This window comes from Anomaloglossus baeobatrachus, chromosome 7 (assembly GCF_048569485.1).
Source record: "Anomaloglossus baeobatrachus isolate aAnoBae1 chromosome 7, aAnoBae1.hap1, whole genome shotgun sequence".
In the NCBI taxonomy this organism is placed as follows: Eukaryota; Metazoa; Chordata; class Amphibia; order Anura; family Aromobatidae; genus Anomaloglossus; species Anomaloglossus baeobatrachus.
Window position 1 is genome coordinate 114,103,022 of NC_134359.1, and position 18,966 is coordinate 114,121,987.

Consider the following 18,966-nt stretch of genomic DNA (forward strand, 5'->3'; position numbering starts at 1 on the left):
GGTCATAAAACTCAAAATAACATAGAATAATGGGAATCTTGTATTTCAGTTTTATAGATAAATATATCAACACCATATAAATGTGAGAAAACAATAATAACTGTGCATCGTGTATAATATCCTGCTGTTTTTGATTACAGTCCCGGGTGGGTCTACCCGAAGTACTAATTGGCATTCTGCCAGCAGCCGGAGGAACCCAACGCCTACCCCGGTTAATTGGTGTTCCTGCAGCTCTAGATGTGATTGTGCGAGGTGATTATTTTGTATTTATGGATAAAAAGAAACATAAAATGCTGACGAAAGCTATCCAAATTCTCCTACTAGAAGTTGAAAATGTGGCTAAAATTGCAAAGCTACCTAGCTGCTGCTTTCATGGAGCAGACCTGCAATCATTTCATGTCCAAAAATTATACTACTTAAATTGAAAATTTAGTAACCCTTTAGAGATACCCATTGTATGATGGCCGTGCACAACCGCGGTATAGAGCAGGCTCAGGAGTTGAGCCTGTTCCATGCAGCATGGCTACCGTCTGTGTTACATAAGTTGTTCCAAAGAGTAATTGATGGGATCGGAGCTAGCTCTGATCAGATAACGTTTACCTTTTATAAATCATGCTCTCAAGTGTGACTACATCATTTTAAAAGGTTTCAACATGGTGGTCTTCACCCCTGACAGCCACTGGAACCTCTCAGGAGGTTGTGAAGTGCCAATCAGTTGTCATGAATGCCAAAGGAGTTCTGAAGACTACTCCCATGAAGACCATCCTGTGGCTGCATTTTATAGGAGCTTGTCTATTTCACAATACACTGCACTACTACAGTACTGAAGTGTATTGTATAGGGGATCAAGAGATTGTAAGTTCAAGTCCCTTTTGTGCTGTTCATTTAAAATGATTAAAAACATTAAAAAATGTCATAAATGGTACATTCTCTAAATGGGCTATAGTCAGCAGTGGGATACTGCAGGGATCTGTGCTAGGATGAATTCTTTTTAATCTCTTTATTAATGACCTTGTGGATGGGATTGATAAGTGAAGTGTCAGTCTATACTATTGACACCAGTCTATGTAGGATATTAAAAACTGACCTTGATAGTACAAAATTACAAAATGATCTGAATAAGATGTCAGAATGGGCAGATACTTGGCAATTGAGATTTAATGTTGATAAATGTAAAGTAATGCACCTAGGACGGAGTAATCCTATAACTGCATATACATTAAATGGAAGTAAACTCTGGACTACAGAACAGGAGAAGGACTTGGGTATTCTCATTACAAATCACAGCACAACAATGATTTTGCTACTGAGGGTAAAACATGTGTTCTTTACTAATTTGAACATGCTGATTCCAAATATGAACTCAGAATTTGCACAGCACGTCCAGATTTTGAGTTATACTTAGAAAAGGCCATACGCCTATTCAGGCATTGTTGAAGGCATTGTACATGCGGTTGGAATGAAAGAGACCTATGCTTCTATGCAGATCATTCTGAAATTGATTAAATATTCAGAACATCAATGGAACATTTGTGCTGACCTCAAAGTTGTTGCACTAGTCCTTGGTTTGCAGTTAGGTTACACTAAGCATATGTGCTTTCTGTGCCTATGGAACAGTCGAGATGACAACAACCATTATAAAATTAAACGGTGGCCCAATAGAGATGAACATAAGATTGGTAAGCACAATGTTCAACACGAATCACTTGTCGATCCACTTAAAGTTTATCTTCCACCTCTTCACATTAAACTAGGACTAATGAAAAATTTTGTAGTAGCAATGGATCGTCAAGGGAATGGATTTAAGTATCTGAAGGAAAAGTTTAGTGCATTGAAAACTGAGGCCAAACTCAAAGCAGGAATCTTTCTTGGTCCTGAAATCCACCAACTAATCCATGATGAAATCTTCAAGAAAGAACTCACCCCACTTGAACTAACTGCATGGGATGCATTTATAGTAGTAGTTCAAAACTTCCTTGGAAACGAAAGAGCAGAAAACTATGCTGAACTAATAGACAATATGCTTCAAGCATACGAAATGCATGGTGCCCGAATGTCATTGAAAATGCATTTCCTACATTCACATCTTGACTTCTTTCCTCCAAATATGGGTAATGTCAGTGACGAACATGGTGAGAGATTCCACCAGGACATTTCTACTATGGAAAAAAGATACCCAGGTCGCTTTAACCCCAACATGATGGGTGATTACTGCTGGTTTTTGCAACGGGCCACTAGGACCACTCACAAGCGCAAAAGCAAGTGCCTGAAGCACTTTTAAAAGTACTCTGCTGAGTTCAAGGCGATTTCTTAAGCTACTATAAGTGATTTTTAAGTTTTTTGGTTTATTTACCTATACTTCTTTTTCAATAAAAATGATAATACATGTTGTGAAACTGTGGGACATAACGATTCTGTATCTTTATTAATTGCTTATTTTAATTTTCACAAAAATTGGAATAACTTAATATCCTGACGTGCTACAAAAAAACTAACTTCAGATTTGGATTCAGCGCTTTCGATTTAGTATAGCGCACATGGTTTTTGCCAAGTAGCAGACAAAAAGTGTTTATTTGTTGTGCTGTGAAGCTGAGCAGCAGCACTCAATGTCAAGCAGCAGCTGCTAAAGCAAACAAGATTCTAGGGTGTATAAAAAGAGAGATTAGATCCTGGGATCCCAATGTATTGTTACCCCTCTATAAATCACTTGTAAGGCCACATCTGGAATATGGGATCCCGTTTTTGGCTCCACATTTTAAAAAGGACATTCAGAAGTTACAGTCAGTTCAAAGGCGGGCAACTAGACTATTACAAGGAATGGAAGGCCTCCCATATGATGAGAGGTTGAAAAATTAGATATGTTTAGCTTAGAAAAAAGACGTCTCAGAGGAGATCTCATTTATATGTATAAATACATGTGTGGTCAATATAAAGGACTGGCACATGACTTATTTCTTCCAAAGACAGTACTAAGGACCAGGGAGCACTCACTGCGAGTGGAAGAAAAGCGATTCCGACAGCTAAATAGGAAAGAGTTCTTTACAGTTAGAGCGGTCAGACTGTGGAATACACTACCACAAGAGGTAGTAATGGCAGATACTATAACAGCTTTTAAAAAAGGGCTGGATGATTTCCTCAGTACACAAAACATTGTTGGTTATAAATGACAAAATGCAGAATTGGTGGAGGAAGGTTGAACTAGATGGACCTAGGTCTTTTTTTCAACCTTTGTAACTATGTAAAAGTTAAATTGTTTTCCTTTTCTCTAAATTTAGATAGTAAAATAAAAAACTATATTTGGTATTGCTGCTTAATTATTAAAATGTAAAAATATTTATTCCATATGGTGTACCCAAAAATGGGGAAAAAAATCAAAACAACAGAATTAGAGTTTTTTGGTCACTGCAATTCCCACCCAAAAAAGTGATAGAAAAGAACATATATGCCACCCAATGGTATTGATAAAACCCTCACGGGTCTGGTCTATTGAAGGAAAAAGAAAGAAGTTCTGGGTCTCAGAAAATAGCGACATAAACCACATTTTTAGATTTTAATTAAAAAATAAATAAGTAACTATGGTATCTCTATAATCATACTGACCTGTAAATTTATGTTGCCAGGTAATTTTTTTAAAATTTTTTTTTTACCACACAATAATTTCCGCAAAACATAATCCAAAAAATAATTGGAACAATTTGTCCCGAAGATATTAAGTCCTCTTACAGCAATATTGACAGAAAAGTAAAAAACTTAAGGCTCTTGGAAAAAGAGGAGGGAAAAACAAAGAGAAAATTGCGCAGGTCCTTAAAGACTCTCTCCACTTTACTGCTTAGGGAGCAGATACTGGTGAAATCTGCACACCGGGGGGCAGGACTGCATGCTATAGCTTGTTCGCCACAGTTTCCAGTCCGCGGGGGGGTACCAGACGCGCAGGAAAAGGGCCTGATATGCCCCTCCAGGAGCATGTTTCCCAGGTTTGGCTAAAACACTATTTTTTATTTTTTTTTTTTTTGTTAATATTTTAGATTAGAAACCAATTTATACATAGAGGAATTAAGTGGATAATTAGACGTACATTTTAAAGTTTTAATTTAAAAAATGATGTACATATAGGCAAGAGTGTATTTCCAACCAAAAATGAGTTCTTACTAGAGGTGAATGCTATATACCTAGATCTGTTGTTGACCTATATATATTGCCACCTTGACCTTGATATGTGGTAGCAAGTGACTTCCATTGCACATTATACATGTAAACTAAAGAAGAGATTGTTATAATTGAAAGAATCTTCTGGACTAATTGGTGCTTTTAATTTTTTTTTTTTATTTTTTTTTAGGCAGACATGTCCCTGCCACTGAAGCATTACAGATTGGGATTGTTGATGAAGTGGTACAGGGTAATGTTGTTAATGCAGCAATACAGCTGGCACGGACAGTTATAGGTAAGCAAATACGAGGTTTACGTCTACATTATGAACATTAAACTATTAATACTTCGATTGGTAAATAGATTTTATTTTTTTTTTTTTTGGGTGTTGCATTTTTCTTTTTTTGTTATATGGCCCATGGGTTCATCATGTGTCTCTTTGCCTTGACCTCAATTTCTGATGGGCTGCAGCTTTCACAGTTCTTTCAGATCAAACTGTCCTTCCTGCCTAACGGAAGTGTGAAGCTTGCAGCTCATCATTGGCTGCCGATAGGCTACGGAGTGTTGGGAGTCACCACAACGAGATTCATGTGAGCTCTGGGAGTCATCACACCTAGCGTCATGGGAGCGATTGAACGCACCACACTGAGGGTCATGGAAGCGTTGGGACACACCACACCAAGGGTCATGGGAGCTCAGGGAGTCACCACACTGAGGGTCATGTGAGCACTGGAAGATGCAGAACCCACATTGCTAGAACAGTCTTGTTTTTATTTTATGAGGGGTCCCGTAGCATTTTAATAAAGGTCTGTCCATTAGTATATAATCCCTTTTAAGGCCTCTGCCACACTCACGTGGAAATCACGCACATGCCGCGAGACACATATTTTCCCTGCGTGTTGCAAGTACGTGTCTCCGGTACGTGCGGTCCACGTGTGTTCTCCGTATGCTATCCGCGATAACACATGGAGAACCGGTAATTTGCATACTCATGTGGTTGATGCTGCTGTCCAGGGTTCTGATCTTCGGCTCCAGCCCCGCCCACTCCCCACTGATGCTGCTTCTGGCCGAGCGGAGGGGCGGAGATCAGAGCCTGTGACAGCATGCCCACCTCCATAACACGCTCATAATGAGTGGCGGCCGGCAGCAACTGTTTGGAGCAGAAGATTCTGCAGGGAAGAAGGAGGTGAGTATGTGTTTTTTAAAATGACACGTGTTTCTCCGGCGCGTGTCACATGGGACCGCATCCACACTACATCCGTGTGGTATGGGTGCGGGCCGTGTGACACCTGTGCTGCCGGAGGAAACGTGGACATGTCGGCGTGAGGAACACACGGACTCACGTAAGTACGGAACGGACACACGTTCCATTCCAAAATACTTATGTCGTGGAAACCACTTTCTTGGGAGAGCTAATTTAGGGTGAGATACAAAGTGATCTCCAGATCTGCCAGTGTTGGTCCAATTAATAGCGATGCATCGGAGACAAACACACGAACACACAGTTAATGTCCGTGTACCAGGCTTTGTCTGAATCTCAGATGCCCAGACAGTAGTTTATTAACACCACAAAAGAAAAGGGGACGGCTTAGTACATGACCAAAAATGGAATGAAAGTTGAAAATAACAAAATCGTAAATTATGGATCCTGCTGCATTCCTAAAAATCTAGTTCTGTCCAGTTTTCTGGACCTTCATTAACAAAGACATTTGAGACAAAAGCATCCTTATAACAAAGAGTACACCCTGTGTTATTGCTTTTATGAATAACACTTATGAAGCTAATATAAAAGTACAAAATTATCAAAGATATATAGATATATAAATTGCTTAAATGATAATCAAACTTAATATAAAATATTAACCATAACAATTCCTCCCTTTTTATTATTTACAGACAATTTATCCATCAGCTATATCCCCATGCTGTGACAGCATGAAGGGGCCAACCCCGTTCACCGATAGATATCTTGTTTGTAAACTTCATCATATATGTTTACCAAGGGAGCACTTTGATGTTTTGCAGATGTGTTAACTGACGGCCTGTGATGTTTGATCTTACGAGTCTCTTTACATAATGTTGTCACAACAAATATACCAATTCTTGCAGCTACATACACTAGTAGTATCAACATTCCCATCTGTAGAATGCCCATCAGCCACCCAGTGATACCTGAGAACCAAATTGTCGGATACATTTGTCTGCAGCTCGGTTATATAGGGAATGTTTAGGTAAAGCACTTATATCTAGAACACCATGAGGAAATATGAAGGTAGCGGCATAAGGCGTGCAGAGGTGTCGATCCCCACTGCGCCCCGGGGAAGTCATTTATAGGCCTGGTGACCACATACTAGATATAAATCCTTAGGCATTATGCAGTGTATTATGTCAGTGGTTCTCCCAACACAACACATATCAGTCAAACGTCCTTTGCTTAGAAGGTTTGGTACACAAATTTCAGCAGTTTTTGAGACAGACCTCATTCCTTCAGGATGTCTTAGACTCAAAATGTTAGTTAAATTGGTAAAGTTGTTCACAAGTCTACACAGAATGTGTAAACCACAGTTCACTATTGCTCCAAACATCCATGGTCACTTTTCTGGAAACAACTATCATTACAAATAATCACGAGTAATTGAAGTACTCTCACAGTTTTTCCAGTCCTAAGAGTGGGAGCATCACAGGCGTAACTTATAGTCCTCATATAGGGTCAGGGGATCTGCAAGATATGGCGTAGAATTAGAAGATATTGGGCTCGGAGTGCATATCCAACAGTTCTTAGTGCTTTAGAGTCCATATCTTGGAACAGAACTTGGTGATGCTTTATCAGTTTGTTATCACAGTCCTCTTTTAGTGCCTCATTGATAGGACAAGAGGTACAGTTGCCATCAGCATAATCCAAAAGGCAGAGTGGTTATCTTTGTATCTTTGCCTTGGATCTTGACAGAAGTGGCAGTGGTTAGCATCACTTAGAATGGCTCCCTGGATCTAGGCTCCAATGGTCTCTTTATGTGTCTCTTGACCACGACCCAGTCACCTGGTGCCGGTGTGTGTGTGCCGCTTATAAACATGGGGTCTGGGATGGAGGAAAGAACACAGTTATGAGTAACAGTCAGATGTTTGTGCAACTCAGCGACATATTCAGTGAGAAAAGCATACGAGGCCTGCAATTGCTGTAGGAAATATAATTCTGTCTCAGGAATACTACCAAACATTAATTCATATGGGGACAGCTTCTTTATACCTCTTCGGGCAGTTCTCACTGAAAGCAATGCGATGGGCAAGCAATCTACCCAGGACAAGTGTGTTTCCTCCATGCACTTTAATTTAAGAGTACCGTTAAAGCATTCCACCTTCCCACTACTTTGTGGGTCAAAGGGAACGTGGAAAGCTTGTTCTATTCCCAAAGCAGCCATGATCTGTTTCATTTAATTCTCCATTGAAGTAAGCACCTCTGTTACTTTCTATAGTTTTGGGAAACCCATATCTGCAAACCACCTTACTTATTACTTTCTTGATGGTAATTGTGGTCTTTGTATTATCTTTCATCACGGTCTAAGCTTCAGACATACCAGGACATATTCATAAGTACCCACCTTAGGCAGCAGTATGTAGTCCACCTGCAGTCTCTGAAATGAGTAATCTGGTTTTGGTGCTGAATTTCTGCGGAACTCAAATAGGCCTACCGGGGCTGTGTTTTGCACAAACAAGACATACTTTGCAGCCATATTCGGGAACCCTGGGGCACATCAGTTTTGCAGCACTACCGCACACGTCACACCTTTGCACCGGAGAATGTGCCAGGGCAGCCATCATGGGGAACAGGCAGCGTGGGAGGCAAATCCGGGTGTTTACCTGCCATACCCCTGACTCTGACCGTACAGCGCCCACTTTGACCCACGCATTCTGTTCGTTTGAGGGGGCCTGGGTCTGGAAGACCTGCAATAGTTCACGATCAACAGCCACTGGGGCCGGTACGGTGCCAGCCTCCTTTGCTGTAAGGGGGCACCCCGCACTATCGGTCACTAAGCTCCCTGAGAGGGCTATGTCTGTTATGACCAGTATGTCTGTCAGAGGTAGTCTTGCTGCTTCTTTAGCCGCCTTGTCGGCCAGTGCATTCCCTACTGCAAGGGGAGTTTGTTCCCGTGTGTGTGCCGATACTTTGACTATGGCTGCCCTTCGGGGAAGGGTGAGTGCTGTCAGTAGCTGCTCTACCGCCTGCGCATTCTTTATGGGTTTGCCAGCAGAGGTCAGGAAATTACGGCTTCGCCAAATGGCGCCAAAGTCGTGTGCTACCCCAAAAGCATATTGTGAGTCAGAAAATACATTGCTCTTCTTACCTTTTCCCAGACTGCACATTACAGCGAATGCCTTCAACTCAAACCTCTTGCGCAGAGTAGCTCGAAGGGAATGGTTCTTACTGCCTTACCATTGTGGACTACTGCATACCCGGTGATGAACAGTCCTTGATCATTGTCCAAAGCTCTGGAACCATCTATAAAATACTCAACAGAGGGGTTAGTGAGTGGTACATCAGTGATATTTGTCAAGTCCTCTGTTTCTGCCTCCACCAATGCCTGACAGTCATGTGTCATATCAAACTGAACTTCTTCATCTGCTAGTTTGAAAAACAGGGGCAAGTCTTGTCTCACGGTCTCTCCCACAGGGACATGTCTTGTCTCATGGTCCCTCCCTCAGGGACATGTCTTGTCTCATGGTCCCTCCCACAGGGACAGGTCTTGGCTCATGGTCCCTCCCACTTCCCCATCCAAATATTCTCCTCCCTTTTCTACAATCCACTGTTAATCATGCAGCTGGATTTAGACCATTACAGTTTGAGAGCATTATGGGGGAATGTAAAGAGGGAAAAGCTTAATATTTGTCCGGCCTTTATACTGAAAGATGGTGGGTCTGAGCCTGTTGGAGTCTTTCAGATACAGCATGAGGAGCTTGGAGTGAGGGGGCAGCTTAACACTATGTCCTCTGTCTGTCTAATAGAGTCCTGAAACAGCTGCCCAGCTCTTACACAAGCAGGGGTCACTGTAATAACTGAATGTAGTATCCCAGAGTAATACTCTGGAGGGTGCTGTCTGCCACCGTGTTCTTGGGTGAGGACGCTGGCTATATGTCCAACCTGCTTGTGGCGGTAAAGGGTTAAAGGTTTTTCCCACGTCTATTTTGCTTATGTGAACACAACTGTCTGGATTTATTCTCAAGTCAAACAACTAGCTTTGGGAATTGTCAGTCAGGATTCGGAGACTACACAGAGTGCCTTCTTTTAAGGGGGGGGGGGGGTTGGTCACCTTGGGCCCAATTAGGGTAAATTATATGCAGGTCCCAATTTTCTGCAACACGTCTGTCCTTAAATTAATAAGTGAATATGAGAAAACTAAAACCTGGGTCACAAAATAGGAACAATGAATATAGTCCCCGGGGGATGACAATGGGGTTGTGGGAGACGTCTGAATTGTCAGTTTCCTATGGTGGTGGGGGTCACGATAGTAGTTGTTGCATTTTTGGGACATTTGTCCCCTCAAAAAACAAAAAAACCTTTTTGCCCACAAGCCCAACCTTTTACATTGCTGTAGTCTAAGCCCTTAAAGCCTCTACGGCTGTGACAACTCCACACCCTGATGAAGGTGACACTAATCACAAAACCACACATTAGTTCTGGACATCACACACCAACAAGATGTCCGTAGCGAGGCACCATCCTCTCACACATTGTGCTATCTTCCTATGCAGCATGGATGACATACCTTCAGTCTTTTTAGCTGACACATTTACCATTGCTACTGCTTGCACATTTTCTCTTTTTTTTTTAGCACCTTACATTTACACCATGTACGTTTGTATGGTTCTTCATACATTGCTGCTGTAATATACTTCACCATCATTCCATTCTGTTCTATAAACTCATTGCCTTACATACACACGCAGCATGTTACTTTTGTATGGTTCTTCATACATTGCTGCTGTAATATACTTCACCATCATTCCATTCTGTTCTATAAACTCATTGCCTTACATACACACGCAGCATGTTACTTTTTATAACTCATGCTGCTTTTTGTATCATTATAGGTCAATACGGGTCTATTCACATTGCTGCTTGTGGTCATCATTATAAACATTCCATTATAATCCAACATTATAAATATTCCTTTTACATATTTTGATTGTTGTGATGCTGCCCTTTCTCGGTTGTACCCACTGCACCATTTTACTTGTTATCAATAAACATTATTGTGTTATTTCTCCTCTATAATGGTTACATATAGGCTATTTTTTTTTTCCTCACTCTTTTGTGTATTCCTGTAGTTTAGTCTCTTATCTCCTTCTTGTGGTGGATTCCCCCTCTACCCCTCCCTTTTCTTCTACTTGGCTGCAGGGGGGCCAAATTAACGCTTTCCTTTCTAGTTCAGCTACCCAGGGGATATTTCCCTCAAATACATCCATTTAATATTGCTCCACTTTGGGAGACTGGTACAGTGCCCTGGACTGCAGGTCTATGGGCATTTATAACACACCGCAGCAATAGTCCATGATTCTTATCATTATGTTCATACCCAAAACTGAGTATGGTCCTATGCTACAATCTGCAACAAATCTTGTCGCTTATTCTGCCTAAAACCAGTGTCTAATCCTCTGTTAAACTCCATTCTCTGGAAAGTTACCAAGATTAGGTTTTCCTATGTGGCCAGATATACCTCCTGAATACCCTGGAGATATGTTCTAAATGTAAGGGTAATTTTACAGGAGATTCAGGATCTAGGTAGCAAGGATAATATACCTGGGCATGGGGAAACACAGGACACGCAATATTAGCTCCAGAGGGACTGTGTTGGCCACAGTGTCCGAGGTCTATCCCAATGATCCTGCATATGGCAGGGGTGCTGAAGGGGGGAGGCAGCACAGGTTTTACATCAGTTATAGAGACTGCAGCGTTCCCTGGGCCTTTATACTATCACAGATTACATATACACCACCATGAATGGTTTAATCTGATTTATGGTCACTCAGTGAGAGACGCTTGGATACTTTACCACATTCTAACCTGTTTGTTTTTATCTTTCAAACAGTCTTCACATTTGCAGAAAAAAAAACATCTCCCAAAACAAAAAAATTCCAATAACATTTTGCATCAATCCATTGCTTCATTCCCTTTTCGTCTTTCTTCTATACCCTTTGTAGGGACATGGGTGGTACCTCTGAGGCTGATTACATCCTATAGCTGCCAGTCCTCTGACTGCAACTTCAATGCCCGCAGTTAACCGTAGAACTGAAATGGGCCATAGAGTCTTAACCGCAGAAGACTCTACTCTTCTCCCAGCACCAATTTGCTCGCAAGAGAAGGATTTCTACTCCCAGAACCACTGTTCTCGCAAGAGAAGAATTTCTAGGAAGCATCAGGTTACCAGCCCTCTGTACCCGTACAATTCTGATACAGAACCAAACAAATAACAATTCATAAACTCTACTACCAACAGTTATTGGGATTACTTCTACTTCTCAATATAATATATCATGGGAGACTAAGCTAATTTCCTACAAAATCTCCATCTACCTCTGACTCAAACAGATTACATCAAACACAAAAGAGACAGTGTATCCAGACCAGAGCATATCAGATTTCAACTACTCAAACAAGTTCCCTTTCTTGTCCTGTAGAGGGCGCAGCTCCAAAAATAAAATCTTCAATAAGTTTTCCCTCTCTGGCTAATGGCTATATGTTTCTTTGTCTGGATAAACTGGATGATTACAAACTACACCTCCTATTAAGCCAATTACCATCTTAAATGCAAATTGAAGAGAACATAAACACCAGCACAATGGTTTATCAGATTTTTACAATACATTCGTCACTCAAACATCAATCAGTCCCACATGAAAGGATCCTCATAGCTTAAAATATAATTCCAGAGATAACAGTCATATAGAAAACACAGGACAACATATAATCTTTCAACTGCTGAGATGATATACTCTTCATTCAATTTCCTTCAGCAATCATTCGCACATTTAAAAACACATTGATACATATAACAGATCACAGATGGCATATCTCTATTATTTCAATCATACACACAAAATCCAAACACTGGCAGAGGTTTGATAAGAATGGTCTTGTTGGACCACTACGTACCCGTCTCGGACCTCCAGAAAGCACTGAAACATTTGTAACACAATGGGTTACTCACCGCGGATTTTGTTCAGTGGTTCCTGGGAAGGTCTTTGTAGTCGGGTCACAGAGAGGTCCAGTTAACCATCCCAGGTTTCTGCACCATGTTCTGTCGTGGAAACCACTTTCTTGGGAGAGCTAATTTAGGGTGAGATACAAAGTGATCTCCAGATCTGCCAGTGTTGGTCCAATTAATAGCGATGCATCGGAGACAAACACACGAACACACAGTTAATGTCCGTGTACCAGGCTTTGTCTGAATCTCAGATGCCCAGACAGTAGTTTATTAACACCACAAAAGAAAAGGGGACGGCTTAGTACATGACCAAAAATGGAATGAAAGTTGAAAATAACAAAATCGTAAATTATGGATCCTGCTGCATTCCTAAAAATCTAGTTCTGTCCAGTTTTCTGGACCTTCATTAACAAAGACATTTGAGACAAAAGCATCCTTATAACAAAGAGTACACCCTGTGTTATTGCTTTTATGAATAACACTTATGAAGCTAATATAAAAGTACAAAATTATCAAAGATATATAGATATATAAATTGCTTAAATGATAATCAAACTTAATATAAAATATTAACCATAACACTTACGTGTATCCAAACCATTATGAAATCATATGTCCACGTGTGTACGTGCCTCCAATACGTGAAAAAACTGCCAAACACGTACCGGAGGCACGAGCGTGTGACAGAGGCCTAAGGGGGTTTTCTCTGATCCTGGTGTCTGTTGTTGTTTGCAGTACTGATGTCATATTGATCGCGCTGCAGCCAATAAGCGAGCTCACTGGCTATGCCCTAGTTAGTACCTGGCACGAGCCGCTGGGCTCACTGAGTGAATGCAGTGCTGTCAACATGACATCAGTGCTGCAAACAATAATAGACGCAGAAGCAGCAGCATACACTCTGAGCTGAACTCAGGAAAGGTGAGTAAAGCGCTGTTTTGTTTTATTTTTCTATAGAAAGTGGTTTACTGTAACCTACAAAATAATTTCAGTTCTTAAAAATAAATTTTTGAAGTGAATTTACATTGTAAGCATGTAAGTTATTTCAGACCCACCCTTGCAATAAAACTTCTAGCGCACGTTGTTTGTGACTTATTCCCTGGAAGCACGGATTGCTTGTCACAACACAAAAGTACTTTGGTTTAGTGCAATAAATTGTATCACTAGAAAGTACAAGCACAGTATGAGCAAAAGATCTGTAGCCTTTAGTCGTCACTAGTATAATCAGCCTCCTAATTATGTCTAGTAGTGTCTATTACTAAACTAGGAGTTAAATACGTCTATCTGCCGGCATCCACCACCAGCAGTAGGGTAGGTTCTTATGGGTCGGAAAAGCAGATTTTTTCCGTCAGATTTCCAAAGGTAAGATCAGCATTGGAATACATTAGTAAATATGTGGATGAGGTTTTAAGAATATTTTCCTACAGTGAAACCTGCATTGTGCGTCTCTAAAATCTGCAGAATGTCAATTTCTGCTACAGATTTTTACAGACATTGATAAGCGGACATAAGTCTAAAGGGGGTTATACACGCAACGACATCGCTAGCGAGATGTCGTTGGGGTCACGGAATTCGTGAGGCACATCCAGCCTCGTTAGCGACGTCGTTGCGTGTGAAACGCAGGAAAGACCGTTAACGATCAAAATTACTCACCTGATCGTTGACATGTCATTCTAATCCCAAATAATGTTGCTGTTGCAGGACGCAGGTTGTTTGTCGTTCCTGCGGCAGCACACATCGCTACGTGTGACACCGCAGGAACGAGGAACAACATCGTACCTGCGGCCACCCGCAATGAGGAAGGAAGGAGGTGGTCAGGATGTTACGGCCGCTCATCTCTGCCCCTCCGCTTCTATTGGGCGGCCGCTTAGTGACACTGCAGTGACCCCGAACAAACCTCTCCCTTAGAAAGGAGGCGGTTCGCCGGTCACAGCGACGTCGCTAGGAAGGTAAGTAGTGTGACGGGTCCTAGTGATGTTGTGCGCCACGGGCAGCGATTTGCCCGTGACGCACAACCGACGGGGGCGGGTGATTTCACCAGCGACATCGCTAGCGATATCGCTGCGTGTAAAGCAGCCTTTACACGATTGCTTCAGATGAATCAAGTATTTTACAATTTATATTGTACAGCGCTTGGTGAGAAAGATTAAAAAAAAAAACCCAATCAAAAACAATGATGCATGGGGTTTTTTTTTTCTCCGAAAATAAACTTTATTTGCACAAAAAACAACAAGCCATCGTTGTATTTTTTTGCAATAAATCTTCAAGTGTACCGTAAATGGTTAAAGTCGCTTTCTCCTATATGTGACTTATGCCCTGAAAGCACAAATTGCTTATCACAGCACTAAAGTACTTTGCTTTATTGTGATAAACTATATTACTGGATGACATAAGAATATTTCATGTGTAGCTCTCTGGGCTCATTTGTAAAGTTAAAGTTATAACATGGTTCAGGGCCAAAAAGACAGACAAGCGCACATAGGGTGATGCAGTATAAGGGAGACGATTAGAGGGGCTGCTCAGTGCTCACCTGTCTAGGTTGTGCTTATGTCCATCGAGGATACAGCTGCTGCAGTGACACCCGCAATAGAAGAACATCTTCATCTGCAAACATCTTGAGGAGTAAAGGCGGCTTTGCACATTGCAACATCGCACGTGCGATGTCGGTCGGGTCAAATCGAAAGTGACGCACATCCGGCGTCACTTTCGACATCGTTGTGTGTAAATCCTAGATGATACGATTTAACGAGCGCAAAAGCGTCGTTATCGTATCATCGGTGCAGGCTCTGACTTTTTCATAATTACGCTGCCGCGACAGGTCCGATGTTGTTCCTCGTTCCTGCGGCAGCACACATTGCTGTGTGTAAAGCCGCAGGAGCGAGGAACCTCTCCTTACCTGCCACCGGCGGCTATATGGAAGGAAGGAGGTGGGCGGGATGTTTACATCCTGCTCATCTCCGCCGCTATTGGCCGCCTGCCGTATGACGTCGCTATGACCCGCCCCCTTAGGAAGGAGGCGGGTCGCCGGCCAGAGCGACGGTCGCAGGGCAGGTGAGTGCATGTGAAGCTGGCGTAGCGATAATTTTCGCTACGCCAGCTATTACAAGATATCGTACCTGCGACGGGGGCGGGGACTATTGCGTGCGACATCGCAGCATCGGCTTGCGATGTCGCAACGTGCAAAGCCCGCCTTAAAGGAGATGGACATTTTCTGGTTTACCGCGCTACTGTTGGAAAAATAGTTGCTCCACGCTGTTGTCCTTAATAGTAGCTTTATTACACATTTCAAATTCATAATGAAATGCGTAATAAAACTACTATTAAACAGTACTACAGCGTGGAGCAACTATTTTTCCAACAGTAGCGCGGACAACCAGAAAATGTCCATCTCCTTTACTCCTAAAAATGGTTCAGGGCCAGACAGAGTTAGATGAGGGCCCCTGTGCAAGAACAGCACATGGGCCTTCATCATAATGCACAATTTCATGTATAATGCTCTCTTTCTTCCTTAGCTCTTGTGCAGCTGCACAGGTTTGCACCAATTTAAGAATATTTTTTCTTTATTGAGCTATAGACCAACAAACATTGATTCCTACATGACTGGTTACAGAACAGCTAAGCTGTTATCTTACCATCTGATAATAAATGTAAGCAATTACATGACAAATTCCACCCATCAGCTATAGTTATACAATTCAACATACAGCCAATACAATTTTTAAATTTTTATGATTCGCTCCATCATGATGCGTAGGGCAAATCAGGTCTAAACCTTTTGAAAGAACAGAAAGTATAGAGGAGAATAAAACCTCAAAGTACAGACTGAATAGAAAGGAATAAAATAAAAAAAGAACGAAAAGGGGAAGAAAGGGAGGGAAAATATGGGGCGGGAAGGGAGGATGTGAAAAGCAGTGATGGATACTGTACCGGCTCTGGGCCCCGAATACAAGCTTATGGCCAACTCATAGCCCCAAAAGGTCCCGATAATCAGTATATTTGAAGAGAATCCACGACTGCCATACTTTCAGGCATTTCTCCTGGTCTCCCTCAGCCTCTGGCGTTAGATCCTCCATGTAATGGATAAATGCCAGCTCCAGTAACCACACCCGAGCAGAAGGGACTACCGTTGTGCGCCAATGTCTTAGTATGAATGACCGCACCGCCTTACGGCAAAACCTCAACAAGTCACTCTTAAGGGTTCTTTACACGCTGCGATATCGCTACCGATATATCGTTGGGGTCACGTCGTTGGTGATGCACATCCGGCGCCGGTAGCGACATCGCAGCGTGTGACATCAAGGAGCGACGATCAACGATCGCAAAAATGGTGATCGTTGACACGTCGCTCCTTTCCTTTAATATCGCTGCTGCCACAGGTACAATGTTGTTCGTCATTCCTGCGGCGTCACACATCGCTATGTGTGACACCGCAGGGATGACGAAAATCTCCTTACCTGCGTCCACCGGCAATGAGGAAGGAGGTGGGCGGGATGTTTCGTCCTGCTCATCTCCGCCCCTCCACTTCTATTGGCCGGCCGCTTAGTGACGCCGCAGTGACGTCGCTATGACGCCGAACGCACCTCCCCCTTCAGGGAGGGATTGTTCGGCGGTCACAGCGACGTCGCTGACAAGGTATGTGCGTGTGACGCTGCCGTAGCGATAATGTTCGCTACGGCAGTGATCACCAAATGTCGCACGAACGACGGGGGTGGGTGCTATCGCGCTCGACATCGCTAGCAATTGCTAGCGATGTCGCAGAGTGTAAAGCACCCTTTATGAGATTTAATGGAGCTAGGAAGCATGGATAATAAGGATGGCTAGGGGGAGGATTGTATTGTCTCCCCTGTAATTCTGGAATTTGTCCTAAAAACATCTCTCAAAAAGGTTTTAAGTTTAGCACACTCCCACAATATATGCGTCATAGTACCAGCACCCAATCCACAGCGCCAGCACTCCTCCGATACCGTGTGGAAAACTCTATGAAGAGTTACCGGACATTGGTACCACCTTGCTAGAATCTTGTAATTCTTCTTGTAGCGTACCTGGCCATAGACATTTTGTGTGTAAATAAGAGCGCCTTCTGCTTTTCCTCATCCGTAAAGGACGTCTCCAGCTCTGCTTCCCAACTAGTAATAAAGTTTGGGTCCTAAAACCACAGAGGGTGCCGCCTGGCTCAGAATTTTATAAAGAAGTGATATCAAATGAGAGGGTATGGTATCCTGAGGAAATAGCTTCTCATAGGATGTGAGTGAAACCTCCATCAAGGGCCCCCCCCCCCCCATCAACTGGGCAATGACAAGAGTACATCTGTCTATATTCGATCCATGACAATATCTGGGGAGGATCCAAGCTCTGCATATCCGAATATGACTTAATATTAGCCCCCTGTAACATATAATAGATTCGGCAGTCATCTCCCACCCTCCAGCGTAGGAATGTCATATGTGAAAGACCTGATGGAAATTCCGGGTTCAAGAAAATCGGGGACAGCAGTGAAAAGGGTCCAACTAATTCACCCCTCCATTTCACCATATCCCAAACCCTCGGAGTGGCCCTGGTCAGGAACCCCATTGTATTCATGTTTACCCCGTCCCGGCTCCCAAACCTTGGTATGTGTTTCAGCGGCACCAAAGCGCCCCTCTGTTCCAGAGCAACCCACTTTTTAGTGTCGGCGTGAAAGTGTCAGTCAAATATACGTGTTATCAAAGCAGCCTGATGGTATCTATGAAGATCTGGCAACCTGTCAGCAGGTTTTTGATATTTAAGCTGAGGGTAGCATATTATAGGGGCTGAAAACCTGATTCCAGGAATATGTCACTTGTTCAACAACTTGCTAGTTTCAACACAAGTGTTTTGTGAGCAGCAGATTATCACTACATGAATAGTTAATCTGTTTAACCCCGCTCTCATCACTGATTGGCAGATTACTTTGTACACCTTTCATTGACTGCAAGCTACTAATCAGTGGTGGAGGCTGGGTTATAGAGAGCTAAGCATTTTGATCACTGTTAGAATCCTTGTTTTCTCTGCTGTCGAGCTATTAAAACTGCACTAAGCAGTCCAGTAAGTGATACATCTCTGGAATCCGGCTCTCTTGCTCTACATAATGCTGCTCTTGGATTACATAGCAAAAAGCTGCTGACACATTCCCTTTTTAAGGTACAATTTGTCCCTCAAAAAGACAGGCATCATACAGCTTTGTCAACAGAAAAATGTATAACTGAAATGATTCAATGGAAAAAAAAAAATCACTTGTTTCTGATGGCCAAAATAGTCCAGTCCTCAAGGGTTTAAAGGGCTTTTAATGTATTTTGAAAGGTTTACAGAGGGCAGGGACAAAAGAAGAAAGAAATTACTTGCCTCCAGTCCTGCCATTTTGCCCGGCTGGAAGTGATAACGTTCTGATCACCAGTCACATTACAGCTGAGGCCACTGATTAGCTGCAAGGTCAGCTGACTGTTGGTCAATACGTCTGCAATTCCGGTCCTGGCGTAGTGCATTATTGCTTGGACGTACCTTTCAGCTTGCACTTGTTAGTTGTTATCACCATAGAATCAAAAACTGCTTTAGTTGACAGCTGCAATTAAAATTATTCAACCCCCATTATAAGTTAGGTTTTAATAGC

The 18,966-nt window shown here is 42.4% G+C and overlaps 1 protein-coding gene across 1 annotated transcript in view; it reads left to right on the plus strand.

Moving 5' to 3' along the window:
- The window catches only part of EHHADH (enoyl-CoA hydratase and 3-hydroxyacyl CoA dehydrogenase), an 89,112-nt gene that overhangs the window by 16,237 nt on the left and 53,909 nt on the right, over window positions 1-18,966 (plus strand). The window contains exons 4-5 of the mRNA XM_075318967.1: window positions 141-252; window positions 4,337-4,441. Coding sequence (XP_075175082.1) covers window positions 141-252; window positions 4,337-4,441 — 217 coding nt within the window. The remainder of the gene's footprint in view (window positions 1-140; window positions 253-4,336; window positions 4,442-18,966) is intronic.